Below are 15,033 nucleotides of genomic sequence, written 5' to 3' on the forward strand. Positions count from 1 at the left end.
ACAATAGCCGCTCTGTTGAGTGCTGATATTTCCCAGTTCGTGAATGCATCACTCCGTTGGCGTGTGAGAGAGAAAGGGAGAGCGAGAGAGTGAGCAAGCGTGCGCTTCCTGCGTCACAGGGCATAAACACACAGAGTTTTGGTTAATCAACGCGGGTTTACTGAATAATGGCTGCTTAATCCATAGAAGATGCTACGACGTGTTAGCATACCAAATAGGACATTGTGTTACAGCGTTACATCAAACATACACCATAACGTGTGTATGCTAACTGCAGCTAGCTTCTAGACACAACTGTGCCCATGTCAAATACGAAACCAGGCATAAGCCATAACTTGCTTCCTTTTTTTTTTTTTTTAATGATCGGGCATCCTCATCGTGCTGCCATGAAAGGCAGGTTTGCATTGTATTGAGTATATTTGGTGAAATTAACTTTCGGACTCTGTTGCCAACACGAATTAGCCCTTACAGTGTAAGGCTTACACTACTTTACCCACAATGCTTCTGTTTACATCACCCGGATTACCACCTGCGCATGTGCATTGCAGAGAGGAAAACAGCCAGCGGGAGAAGAGCAAGACGCGGCAATCTTGAGACAAAAATAATATGCCAAATAAATCAATCTATAAATTAAACGACGCGTCAACGGTTAAAATTAATTGTCGACGATTTTGATTGTCGACGTCGTCTAGTTGACTAATCATGGCAGCCCTATTTTCCATTCTGGGTGCATACCACATTTATACCGGTAGATCAATTTAGGGAAGCAAAACAAAACGTGGATTAAGGTTAAATAAAAACAAAATTAAAAACCTATAAAAATGTTTAGTTTTTTTTCAGCACAGTGCTTTTCCCTAAGTTTACTCATATGATTTCACTTATTTCTACATAAAAAAAAAAGGCTTGGTGCCCAAGAAAAGTGAAATGTGTTTACGTATTATGTTTAAGTATTTCTTGTAGTGATTATAGGTAGTGTTTCATTGTATTGGTGTATAGTTTAGGGTTCCCTTTTAAAATGCACTAAACATCCATCCATTATCGATACCGCTTATCCTCACAAGAGTCGCGGGGCGTGCTGGAGCCTATCCCAGCTGTCTTCGGGCAGTAGGCGGGGGACACCCTGAATTGGTTGCCAGCCAATCGCAGGGCACACAGAGACAAACATCCACACTCACAATCACACCTAGGGGCAATGTAGAGAGTCCAATCAATTTACCATGCATGTTTTTGGAATGTGGGAGGACACCGGAGTACCCGGAGAAAACCCACGCAGGCACGGGGAGAACATGCAAACTCCACACAGGGAGGCCGGAGCCGGGATTGAACCCACGACCTCTGAACTGTGAGGCGGACGTGCTAACCAGTCGACCACCGTGCCGCCCTGCACTAAACATTTCCAACAAAAAAAAAAAATTCAGGCCACAGTATCGCCTTCCATTTCAATTACTCCATCATTTATAAACATGTCGGAAATGTTGGTACAAGCTGCAAAGTTTAACCCATTAAGGACGGAAGCGCATAACCGCGTTTCTACCACTAGAGCCGGGAGCGCTGTTGCGCTCCCTACCCTTAAAGCCGGGAGAGCATGTACGTCATTTTCTATTTATTATTTAATTCTCGGTCTCTTAACCAATGAAATGCATCAGAATAGACATGACGGTGTCGTGAGTCGCAACATAGAAGGTAGTGAAATCAGAGGAGTAAACTGGGAAAATGCACCGTGCTAAAGAAAACTAAAATAAACACTTGTATTGGTTTTTAATTTGGTCTTAAATTAACCTTTATCCAAAAGGATTTATTTTTCTTCACTAGTGTGCATAATTTAAAATTAGTAAATTGACCTACACAATCAAAATGTGGTATGCTCAAAAAGGAAGAACTTTTTTTTCAGTATAGCGTAGTATATTGCAACCAGTTTTATTATGTTATGCTGATGAGTGGAAAATCATTTTTGTGTTACTTGAGTGCTGATATTTTCCAATTCATGAACACATCACTCCGTTGAGGGAGAGAGAGAGACAGAAAGAGAGAGAGAGAAAGAGAGAGAGAGACAGAGAGACAGAGTGAAAGAGTGAGAGATGTCAATCTCTGTGGTGCTTCAATGTCCACCACGGGCATTAACACACACTGTTTTGGTTGTTAATAAATGTGAGTTCACTGATTTATGCCTCCTTAATCCATAGTAGACACTACAATATGTTACCGTACCAACTAGGACATTGTGTTACAACGTTACGTCAAAAACACACCGTAACGTGTGCATGCTAACTACAGCTAGCTTCCAAACATGACTGTGCCAATGTCAAAAATGAAATCAGGCATAAGATACAATTTGCTTCATTTTTTTCAAATGAGCCCCATCGTCCTGCCGTTTGTATCGTATTGAGTACGGTATATTTGGTGAAATGCACCGTAACTTTCAGACTCTGTTGCCAACACGAGCTAGCCCTTAGACTACTTTACCCACAATGTTTACATCACAGATGGCCCAGATTACCATGACTGCCCGTACGCGTTGCAGACATGTAAGCAGCCAGAGGGAGAAAGTGCGAGATGAGGCAGTTTTGAGAGAAAAACAATGCGCCACATAAATAAATATATGAGTAAACAATGCGTTGATTATTCTAATTAATCGTCGGCGTGATTAATTGACTAATTTTGGCAGCGCTACTGAGTACTCAGAGCACTTTTACAATGATATCCTAGATAATTAGGATCTTGGTCTAAGAATGCTTTAAAAGTGCTATGTGGGAACTGAAGATCAATTCTGCAACTTTCAGGTGAAAAGACCATAAGCAGCACAGAACACAGATGCTATAGACATGTTTGGTATGTCTGGTATATAGAAGCTGAACCATACATCATAATTTAGGGTTGCACAATATTGGAGAAACATGGGTGTTGAATATTGTCATGTCATGTCATGTCATCTTCCAAACCGCTTATCCTATACAGGGTCGCGGGGAGTTGCTGGAGCCTATCCCAGCCGTCAATGGGCGAAGGCAGACTACACCCCGAACTGGTCGCCAGCCAGTCGCAAGGCACACATAGACACTGTCACTGAGCGGGAATCGATCCCACGCTGCCCGCACACAACTCAGGCGTGTGTACCACTACACTATCAGTGGACTGTGTTGAATATTGTGATTTTGATATTTTTGCGATATTTATCATGTACCCAAGGAAGAGACAATTTTATAATCTAATAAGAGAAAGAATTTTTTTTCATGTGACAAAATTAGCAGTCCCAATGTATTTTTAGCTAATTGTAATAACTTCAATGTTTATATTTTTTTATTTATTTTGTGCCTAGACACTGTTCAATGGCGATGCCCTTGCATCTGATTGGTCAAAGACAGATAAGAACATAAAATTCCATAGGAAACTTGCACGTTTTTGCGATACACATATTTCACAGGCCATTATCGCAATATTTTTCTGATATATTGTGCAACCCTACATCATATAAAAGCATTTTTAAAATGAGGCTAACATATATAAGACTTACCCAAAAGTGAACCTGCAATACCGAATGGGATGCCTTCAGAGGTCGCATGGCTTTGTTCATCCATGTCAGTGTTGAAAGGATTGCTTGGATTTGGACTCTAGAAAAACAACAGCAACTACTCGTATATGTCAAACGTCTGAATGTATCTCAAGCACACAAACAAATGCGGACCACAAAGATGACCATTTTTTACCAGTTGCAATGATATTATCACACACCCATTTTAGTGTTCAATGACAACGCCAGAGCTGGGCACTTGACCCTTTTTTGGCGGTCCGTCCTCGTCCCTCCGTCCTTATACATAAATACTATCCCCCCCCAACCCCATCCTTTTAAAGCGGTTGTGTCCTTACCTACGGCCCCATCGTCCCCAAAAAAATAAATAAAATAAAATTTAAAAAAAAAAAAAAATAAATAAAGCATCTGTGCATGATGCACCGCGGGAGAGATGCTAAAGCCAGGGGTTGATTATAAGCTCATTGGCTGGCTAATTTACTATTCAAACCCTCTGTGGACACGCTTCAAACACGCTTAAAAAAAAACGCGCAACTAGTAAATACCCAACTGCTCGTACTTACTTCCATTGGGAGCCCCGGCGGGAATGAATGCCGTGCACTGCACACGTTCGGTCGGCACGAAGGCAAGTGTCGGCCATTTGATTGTGATGTCGAAACCTTTTTTTTGTTTTGCCAGTCGTCGTCTTCTACCAAGGAAAGTTCTCCCGCTCCGATATGCGCGAATGAAGCAGATGCGGCATTCAGGTTTCAAATTTCCCGCGGTCAAACGCCAGCGCTCCTTCTTCGTCTCATTTTTCTTCTCCTTCCTTTTCTTCTCCCCTCCATGCAGTCCGAACGTGTGCAGTGCACAGCGTTCCCGCCGGGGCTCCAAATTCAAGTGTAACATATGATTTAGTTGCCATATGATATTTTCATTTTTGTAAATTAATTTTGGGATTGCATATATTATTTTGTATTTATTATTTTTCTAACATGCTGCAATATTGTATTGGGAGTATATATTTATTTTTGTCCCACTTAAGTATTTGTTCCTTTTTGAGTTGGTTTGTTACAGCGCACTTCCGGAGCGAAGAGAGCAAGAGAGAGAGAGAGCGAGAGAGAGAGCGAGAGGGAGAGCGAGAGAGAGAGAGAGAGAGACAGAGACAGAAGTAGGTCCTGAACAGGGGGACAATTTTATAATCAATAAGAGAAACAGGGGGACTGAGACTTTCCGTCCCCGGGACGGACTGCCCAACTCTGCACAACACCATGTTATGAACTTCTTATCGATACCACTCACTCACCCCAAGCTCCTTGAATAGGCTGCAGAGATCCTGCTGCTGCTCTAAGAGCTGGATCACAGCCTTCTGCAGCTGCCCATCTCCTTGTTTCGGCCTCTTTATAACACGACCAGCTGAGAACGTAAGCAGCCAGATTAGCCAGATAAAACATGATTTGACATTTTCAAACGGATTACTAGGGTTTGAATGTAAGGCGCTCACACAGAACTTGACCATTGCTCATTTCACTTAACCTGGGAACATATATTTACGAAGCAAAGGATGTTTACATTCATATGGGTTCACTTGGCCTCATGGCAGGAAGCGGTAGATATTTTTAAAAAAGTGACTACACCGAAACAACAACTGGTACTGCTGTTGTTGCTAAGAGCAATATTGATTTTGACCACATTCGCAAGCGAAAATCGACGTATTTCTAACAATAAAGTTGTTTGTTGTTCCTTACCGAGAAGACTCGACAGATTTCTTTTCTGAGTGACAGAGTCACACGAAGCACTCAATGACATTTCAATAAACTTCGAAAAGGACTTGTTGCTTCTAAGACTTTTTAAATTAACTCGCTCTAGGACGCTCTCGGTTTCTATGACTGACTGTAGATTGTAACAATTTTCTCTAGTTAACTGTACCAACTTTAAGAAACTGTACTGTTCTGGTTCATCGTGTCCTCCATGATTCCCCCGTTCTGGCGCTCTTCTCTCTCGTTGGCCGATGCTAGAGCCAATCAGAGTTGAGGATTTGGCAAGCAGCGCCCGTGAAAACCACCAGAGTAAGCCTTTGCTGGTTGAGGACGTGCAAAACCGTGCCACCATTTTGAACCGGGAGTCCCTGGCCAAATCACCTTGCGGCCATTAAAACAATAATAATCTACATAGTAAATTAGAAAATTTCGGCCACTGTTACAATGATCTGACGTCTTAAATTACTGTACGAATATTTACCACCAACTATTTGGATTGTTTACCATCATTTAAAAAGTATGAATTTCAGAAAATAATCATTGTTTTCCCCTTAAAATCCCTCTTTAGGTTTATTACCTAACAAGTTAAGCATCTCAACACTTACGCTAATTAGTAATACAGTACCATTATTCAACATTTAGTTTACCCTTTCAAACACTTTTATACTTACTTATTGTGATGAAAAGCACCACTCATCTCGAGTGATGTACATTTTTCTGGTGACTGAAAATAAAAATAAAGTTCTATTTCATTCTATTCTTTTGAAATGCCAGGTTTGTGTGACTTTAAGAAAATGAGAATAAAATATTAAAACTAATGCAACTGTATTTTTTTTATATATTTTCAACAGGGAAAGCAAAACTATGCAAGTGAAATAATGTGGTTCCACCACAATTATGCACACCCTGCTATTACTGGATGTGGCTGGTCACAATCAACCAATCAATCACATTCAAACTCAACTCATGCACATAGCACACAACCTGCCACCATGTCAAGTGCCTCTGATGATCCTCAAAGAAATTTACAGCCACATCCCCAGTTCCAAGAAGGTGTGCACACATTGTTTTAGTCTTTCATTTTTACTTCACCTTCTGATAAGATTGTTTTTTAATCGAGTTGTATAGGTTATACTGTAGGTCCCATTAATGATGGAAAACGTTTTTAAATGATTTATCCTGGTCTCATGTTTTTCATTCACAAAATAAGGCTTTTGAGTGTCAAAGTGGGCGGCTGATATAATCAATGACAAAATGTTGTGTTCGCTCCTCCAAAATGCTGAGTGTTGCATTAAGAGGATGTGCTATGACAAAACCTTTGTAGAAAACATGTTAGGGCAGGGACGTCCAAAATGTTTCCACTGCAGGCCACATACAGGAAAATGAAAGGAAGAGGAGGGCCACTTCACCTTCTGTTGGTGAAACATGCTAAAACCATTACAATATATTGGAAGTCAACATATGCTTACCAGTTCAAAATATCAAAAGTCCCCCCTCCCATCACACTTCAATACATGTTACTGTATTCAATCTCATCTTAGTTCTATGGGTGACAAGGAAAATAGTATTTTGGTGTGGAATGTTTTTTTAATTTAATGTAACTTTTTACTTTTCAAGTTTTACTTTCAATAGTGAAAATAGCCAATATCTTGCAACATTCAACTTTCAAAAATGTAAAATAAAATCTAATCTGATATATTGCAACATTCCATTAAAAATAAAAATGCAAGGCCTCAGTTCCAGCTGAAGAGAAACAGCCTTCAAAGCAAGATGCTTCCACAACCATGCTTCACTATAGGTAAAGATGTTATAGGCAAAATGTTCAACCTTGGTTTCACTGGACCATAACGTTTCCCAAACACACATGGGAAGATGCATTCCGTGCGATAAAACCAAGGTTTTACTTTAAGAACAGCTGAATTCAGTCAGTAATAAAACATAACCTTCAGGTTTCTGTAAGAAAGCATCAAACATGTTGAACAATTGAACTTTATTTGGGATTCATCAGAGGCACTTGAAATTGTAGCAAGTGTGTGCTGACTTCTGTTTATAACATGACATGACATAAGTTTAAATGTGATTGGTTAATTGAAAACAGCCACATCCCCAGGCGAGTGAACATGCACACTTGTGCAACCGCATCATTTCAGTTATTTTGACTTCCCCCTTGAAAATGATTCAAAATACAGTATACATTTTCAATGATTGGGTTGGAGGTTACAGGTCACGTTTATGCTGAAACGTTTTGAAATTATTTCTCTTGTTCCCATTTGATCACAAAAGCCTGCTATTTGAACAGGAGTGTGTAGACTTTATATCCACAGTATGCATTTCCACTTACAACAAACAGCTACATCTAGCACATTAAGGTGCAAGTTGTGTTTTGAAAACACACACACACACAGAAAAAAATGCTCTTTTGTCATGTTTTTATTACTTCTATTCATTTTGTCTCTTTAATATTCAAGTATGTGGATACACAGATCCAACCTCAATCAATAGCAAATAATTAAACAACTCTTTAACCGCCCCATAATACCCCCCCCCCCCCGACCCCCCTCCATCACATTTCTCCCACCACTGGCTAAGACACATTGAACTGCTTGTAAACATGGTACAAATCAATCTGCGAGTTGTTTAGAAAAGTAATTTAGTAGAAAAATATATTGTTGTTATATAGGTATTTCTTTCTTGGGAATTGTAACACTATTTATCTCACAGAATAATATACACAGAAGTGAGACAAAGAGCTGGGGAGTTTATAAGGCCATTAGTTTTCATGAAAAATAAGGACGATCTACAAAAAGTCAGCCAACCATCCTGTTCATAACTGAAAACCACCAGGCATGCAAAATGCTATAAGCTGGTTCAACCCAACCCCCCCACACAGGTACTTTTAGAAAGTTCCGTTTGTCCAAAAATTGCAGCAACAATCAGGTGTCACTTCTAGGGACAGTGGGCCCACACAACCAGTGTTGGGTGTAATATGCCACAACTACAAGAAGCATTTCAGAGGTGCTGCTCAGGGCCACAATGAAAGGAGCTTGTGATGCGAAGTCGGCTTCCACCCGGCGGAAGGACAGCTGCATGACAGCGAGGGCCAGCAAGCTGTTCTGGACGCCCACCTCAATGCTCACTGTCTTCCTCTGCGGTGGTGCCAGGCCTGCCAACTTAGCCACAACTGCCCCAACGAACAATCCCAGCAAAGGCACCGTCACGCCGACAGCCACAATAGGAGGTCTGACATTGGCGAGTATGGATGCGCCCATTTGGTAGGCCATGAAGATGCCACCAACAATGAGCACAAAGCTAAAGGGCCTAATGAGTGCTAGCAAGACACGAGTGAGGGCGGGCAGGCGTAGCTTGACCAGCATTCCAAGGGAAATGGGGATGGCAATGAAGAGGAGGGTGCCAAGAATCTTCACGAATGGCACATGCAATGCCGCATGCACCCCCAGCAAACGGCCATACAGAGCTGAGGACAGAGGCATGGCTGCCACCGCCACCACTGTGGACACCAGAGTCATGGAGATAGCAAGGGTGACATCTCCTCCCAGCAGCAGACTGTAAAGGTATCCGCCTCCACCACCGGGGGCGGAGCATGTGATCACCAGGCCCAGTGAGAGCGCTTTGGGCAGCAAGGCCAGCCGAGACACGCTGTAAGCATATAACGGCATCACCAGGAACTGACCCAGCACCCCGAGGAACAGAGGCACGGGGCTCTTCAGTAGAGCCTTCAGTACCTCCACCTCCACCTTGCAGCCAAAGGCACACTTGTTGACAAAGATGAGGGGAAGCAAAGCAAATAACACAGGATTCTCTGAGAAATGAGACAGTCCACCTGACTGGATGAGTTGTGTGGCTGGGTCATCACTGTCCGGGGCCACCACAATGCAGTAATCTGTCCTCTCCTCAATTAGAACGGGAACAGAGTCCTGTTTCTGTTCCAGAAGCTTGATCTCAAGCTGTGCCCTTCCTGGGAAACCAGAGCGGATGCTGATAATGTAGTTCCTGACAGGTCCCGCATGGCCACTGTCTGTCACATTCAAGATGGAGAGGACCTCTGGGTCTAAAGAGCGTACGTTCACAGTCTCTTTCCAGCTCTGCCTGCCTTTCCTATTGGCTGCTGGGATCCGGTATTGGCTGGAGACTACAATCACGCCCTTGGTGTTTTCAGGGAACTCGAATTCCTGTGACGAACCGTCCCCAATTGTGATATACCTGCTGCTATCCGCCGTCAAATTGGAGGGCTTGCTGCGGTTGATGGTCGGATTTCCAGTGTCCCACGCCCGGTCCGCTTCGCCGGTAATAAGGAACAGACAGCAGAATGGAAATAGCGTCCTCATTGTATTCAACGACAGGCGCCGCAGAGAAACACTTCTCCCCGCCAGCAGCCTCCCCTCCCCTGCCACGCTGCTACTCCGCGACATCAAACAATGTCATTGTTGTCTCCGGTGTAAAACAACAGCGTCTGTCAATTAGAGATCGAAATAGCGTCTCCCATTTCGTCGTGGCCATTCTACCGGAAGCCAAACATCACACCGCCCTGTCCCGTCAGAGGCGTGCGTTTCGACAACAACCGTCTGCACACAGGAAATACAATAACCAAACAGGTTTCTCTTTAAACTGCTAAAAATGGGAACGTCTCCCGTGAACCTTAATCTTTACCAAATTGAAGGCGCCATATGCGATGTTTGCTTGCGGTTAATGGATGTGAGAAGCATTTTGTTAACACATTTAAGTAAATACTTTTTTTTTGTTCCGGTTTGTGCTTTCCAAAATAAAACGGCTCTTAAAGGTGGGAATTGTTTTACAAACCCAACCCACAGCATTTCGAAAAACAAAGGTATAGGAACCGTGCACAGAGCGTCATCGCTGACGTCACTACCGGATTAGTCGTCATGTCGGCAGCGCACTGGAGGTGAAGTGACTACTGTTGTTACACGCGAAACAAACTCGCTGTGTTCCTCGCTTTATTTAGACGACCGAAATATCTAAACAGGGTGAACCGTTGCTGTGTTAGGGGGTGCAGCAATGCCACCCACGATCGCAAAGGTAGAACATTTAACAACGGACTGAGTTTTTCATAGTTTTCCAGCTTTGTGGAAGACCATGGGAAGCCTCGTTTCGGACAAGTCAAAACGAAGTCGGATGGCTTGGTTAGTGGCTGTAAGATGAAAACATTTCACATGAACAACCCTCCGTCTAGGGCGTGAGTATGCTCCGTACATAGTGGTAAGTTAAAAATATTTAGAATCCTCTTGTTTTCTCTCTCTTTTAGTCACATACACGCATGCACTTAGTGAATGAGGTAAAAGGAAAGAAAGGAATGATCAACAGTTGATCATTCCTTTCTTGGCGCAGTGCACACCCAGGCCCACCCAGATTGACACACACTGCTCACCCAGTGAGATTCATGAAATATATACTTAGAATTTTTTTGTAAATTATTATTAACCTCCCAAGACCCAAGCTGTTCTTTTACGTGCATTTTTTATTTCTTTTTGCTATTTGGGCTTATTGTAACCTAATAATAAGAAAACTAAGCATCATCTCTTTAGTTTTTTGTATTGTATTGTACTGTATTTTGTATACTATATTTTGACTGAGTATGTAATACTCTTCTAAGACCACAAGATGGCAGTGTAAGTGCCCACATATGTGTCCAAGACACTCCCAGTTCCGCAGTGCACTCACTTAGGTTAAATTATTTTTGAATTTGTGTTTCCGTGTGCGTGTGTTTTTTTTTTATTTGTTTTTATTGAATATTAAGAATGGCATAATTGTGCTTGTCTAAGGAAAATCTGAACTTCATATTATTCAGTTTGTCATTTTATTTGAATATACGATGTGTCGGGACAGGAGGATTATGCTCGTGAGAGAAATATTCAGGCCCACCCTGATTTTTCCAGGCCCACCCATTAGCCACATTCTGGCTCCGCCCCTGGCAACTTAAGTAAAATAAACTCAAAAAGGAAATAAGTACGTTCGTTTGTGTAGCTTAAAGAGACGGTGGGGCCGGGATGGCCATGTTTTCACTAAGAAGTTCATTTTATATATTTTTTGATCAGAAAAATGAGAAGAGTTGCCATTTTCTATTTTATCCATTCATTTTGGAGAAATTAGGAAATGAATGACTCCATGAATAACGCCTCTTGTTAATGAGGCAAATGGCCGCGCGCCCCCTACCATTCTATCCTTGTTCGGCCGGAGTCACGGGAGTAACCGAGTCCAAACTCTCCATTTGAAATCATTGTACTTTCATTGCTTATAACGTCCAAAAACGGCGATCAATTGGCACCAAAATTTATGTAGACATCTCTACTAATGCCCACTTCAACATATCAAAAGGATTAACCTCTCCTTGGCTGATTTATATGAGAATGAGGAAATGTGGACGTGAGCAGAGCTACATAGATTTAGGCTGGGACCAGCGCACACGGAAATTCCCCCACTCGGGGAAAAAAACGTCCATCCATCCATCCATGATCGATACCGCTTATCCTCACAAGGGTCGCGGGCGTCCTGGGGCCTAACCCAGCTGTCTTCGGGCAGTAGGCAGGGGACACCCTGAATTGGTTGCCAGCCAATCGCAGGGCACACAGAGACAAACATCCGCACTCACAATCACGCCTAGGGGCAATTTAGAGAGTCCAATCAACTTACCATGCATGTTTTTGGAATGTGGGAGGAAACCGGAGTACCCGGAGAAAACCCACGCGGGCACGGGGAGAACATGCAAACTCCACACAGGGAGGCCGGGGCTGGGATCGAACCCACGACCTCTGAACTGTGAGGCAGACATGCTAACCAGTTGACCATCGTGCCGCCCGGAAAAAAACGTATGCATTCAATTTTCTTCCACTATATTACATTAACGATCGATTACTTCCAACGGAAGTTCCGGTACTGTATCCAGAACACAACCCCGTGACATGAAGATCAACGCAGGCTGGACGCAGAGTAAGGAGCTAATGTTGTTGTGCTAACACCTTTTGTTTTAACGACCTGAAGCTAGTTGTTGCTATTAGCCGTCCTATTATCCTACCTTTAGCCGGTGAGGGGACAGGGGGGCGTAAAGCTCCAATATGCCTGCTGCTGCTGCAAGCCGCCATCTCCCGCCTGAGAGTAGACACGAGTTTAGCGTTGCTAAATGTCCGAAATATAACCAGTCGGGGCTCGTGTGCGCAATCATGCTCTTGTCCGCTTCAGCTTGTGAAAGTGGAGGAGCAATCGCCACGGTATTTTTGATTTTGTGGAGGTGATCATGATGAGATCACGTTTTATGTCAATAAATCCAAACTATTGTGCAGAACACTTTTATACTTTCACAGGTTGAAGTGGACAAGAGTAGTAATGTGCATTTGCATTTTGGTGGCGATCGCTCGCCGTTTTAGACAACAGAACTGACAAAGCGAGCAATATTACCACGCTTGCCTCCCTTCCGTGACGTAGACCGCTGAGACCAAAAACATAACATAAGCCACGCCCCAAAAAGGGGCGGGGCAATTTGTTGTAAATCTAATCACAAAAAAAGACCGTAAATCACTACAAAGTCTTTTGGGGGGGCACTTTAGGACTGATGTCATTTTTACATGCAAGTCAATTATATAAGTGCTAATGTTAAGCTCAACCAAGTGTCCCTTTAAAGAAACACTTGATTGGGCTGAACATCAACACTTATATAATAGGTCTGCGTGAAAAAATTATGTCAGCACTAAAATTCACCCCCCTAAAAGAATCTGTAGTGATTTATGGGCTTAAAGCTGCAAATTGGCCCACCCACTTTTGGGGCGTGTTTTTTTGTTCTCCATCTCAGGCTTTCAACGTCATCGCAGCAAGGCTTGATCCGTGTTGTTCCTTGTTTTGGTGTGTCACGTTCTGTTGTCACCTAGTGTCTGAAAGTGATTAATTGCCACTAAAATTCATTTGCACATTCCTACTCTTGTCCATTTCAAACTGTGAAAATGTAAAAGCGGGCGGCACAATATTTAGTTTTTATTAACATCAAATGTGAGCTCTTCTGAGGAAAAAGCACCATCACCTCCACAAAATCAAACATATTGTGCTGATCTTTTTTCCTTTTTAATTACCGGTTAGAGTGGACAATACCAGTAATAGGCATATGAATTTTATTGACAATTGAGCATAGTTTCGGACATTTAGCGATGCAAACGCGTTGTTATTTTCCCATAGCAGCCAAACAGCTCCCGCTAGCTCCCGCGGCTAGTCGAGGCAGAATTAGCTTTCGATTGCTAGTTTGCAGAAGGAGATCTATTTCTTACTGTCCATACATGAGGATTCGTGTCTCGGACGAGCTGCCCGCTCGAGTAGAAGTTAGCTCCCCTCCTCCACCGGTCAGCCAGTGAGGAGCGCTGTGTTTGCTACAGAGGAGGTCTCGTTGCGGCGAACGCTTTAATTCTGTCCAGCCAGAGATACAGCGGCGTCGCCGTGCAAGTGGGCCGGCCCGTGTGCGGCAATTTCGGATAAATACAAGCCCGCGAAGTCAGCTTGTCAAAATGTCAAAGTTTGACTTGGAAAGATTTAAGAGCACCGGACTTCCAGCGAGGCCGTCCCTTCAGCCAATTATGGCCATTAAATGCACCTCATTTTCGGATAGGCAGCGTAGGGGTAAATCAAGCTAACACTTTAAATGTAATCTATAACAGTGTTTTTCAAACTCTCTGGGGTGCCGTGAGATATTGTCAGGTGTGCCATGGGAAATTATCTACTTTGTGTGCTGTACGGTCTAGCGCCCGCCTGGCAGCGGAATCATGTCTTTACTACATTGTAGTAGTCTTCCATACCAGGTAGCAGGTAGCAGCAGCAGCAGGTAGCTAATTGTCTTTGTTAAACAGGCCCATGTTTCACACTGAGTAAGTATCAATATGAAACATTATAAAATACTTTTTTCTTCATATTTAATTCCTATTCAAGACGTTATAATATAACGTCATTCTTCAATGTTAAAAAAATGCTTATATAAACAATATAACACATATTGTTAAAATAAGCTTTTTTTTTCACAATTTCAGCTGGTGGTGTGCCGCGTGATTTTATTAAATGAAATAAATGTGCCTTGGGTTTGAAAACACTGATCTATAACAACCTATGACCAATTCAGATAACGAAAAAGTTCCTCGGAACGCAATGTGTTTGAGTATCTTGTTGACTTATGACATGAAACGACGTATGTGACAAGTGCACCTCAGCTGCATGTTGGCTGCTAATTTCTTGCTCCTTTTGGTCAGACAAAGAAAGGCTAATCGTTTTGTGATGTTTTCAAAGGTTGAAGTGGGCCTAAGTAGAGATGTTCGAATGTATTGGGGCCGATTGATCCCCGTTATTTTGACAATGTTAGCGATGTTATTTACAATGACTTTGAATGACAAAATGTAATCTGTCCCTATCGTGTCGTCACACAAGGCATGGAGGGAGGGGAGGGGGTGTGGTCAAATTGCTCATTAATTGTAGGCATTCCTGAACACGTTAGTTTTGTACTGATTTCTCCAAAACTAATTGATAAAAGTTCAAATGCAAGCTAATATCATTTTCCTGATAAAAAAAAAAAAAAAAAACATAAATTGAGCTTGTTATTGAAAAATAGACTCTCTAATCCCTAAGTGGACGGTTCACAAACAAACACACAGCACCAGGGACGGCGCAATGGGTGGGCCTGGGTGTGCACAGGCCCACCCAGATTGACAGACTACCCACCCAATGAGATTCATGAAAAAAATATATACTTTTAAATTTTTAGTAAATTATAAA

At 42.5% G+C, this 15,033-nt stretch overlaps 2 protein-coding genes across 6 annotated transcripts in view; both read right to left on the minus strand.

Annotated features, from left to right (window-relative positions):
• The window catches only part of fanca (FA complementation group A), a 165,616-nt gene extending 160,049 nt beyond the window's left edge, over positions 1 to 5,567 (minus strand). For 4 of the 5 annotated variants that reach the window (XM_086027080.1, XM_086027081.1, XM_086027082.1 and 1 more), the window contains exons 1-3: positions 5,251 to 5,490; positions 4,809 to 4,918; positions 3,509 to 3,605 (exon numbers count right to left, since the gene is read on the minus strand). In XM_086027080.1, the coding sequence (XP_085883206.1) occupies positions 3,509 to 3,605; positions 4,809 to 4,918; positions 5,251 to 5,311 (268 nt within the window). In that variant the 5' untranslated portion in view covers positions 5,312 to 5,490. Of the gene's footprint in view, positions 1 to 3,508; positions 3,606 to 4,808; positions 4,919 to 5,250 lie in introns of all 5 variants that reach the window. The other variant, XM_086027083.1, reaches the window with a different exon arrangement.
• A 2,272-nt stretch (positions 5,568 to 7,839) lies between these two features.
• slc10a3 (solute carrier family 10 member 3) lies at positions 7,840 to 10,015 on the minus strand. The gene has a single exon (XM_086027632.1). It carries the CDS (start codon positions 9,690 to 9,692, stop codon positions 8,196 to 8,198), a length of 1,497 nt encoding a protein of 498 aa, XP_085883758.1. The 5' UTR covers positions 9,693 to 10,015; the 3' UTR covers positions 7,840 to 8,195.
• Between the last annotated feature and the right edge of the window lie 5,018 nt (positions 10,016 to 15,033).

The sequence above is a fragment of the Filicampus tigris genome, chromosome 4 (genome assembly GCF_054856515.1).
Source record: "Filicampus tigris isolate MCC_2025a chromosome 4, RoL_Ftig_1.0, whole genome shotgun sequence".
NCBI classification, from domain to species: Eukaryota; Metazoa; Chordata; class Actinopteri; order Syngnathiformes; family Syngnathidae; genus Filicampus; species Filicampus tigris.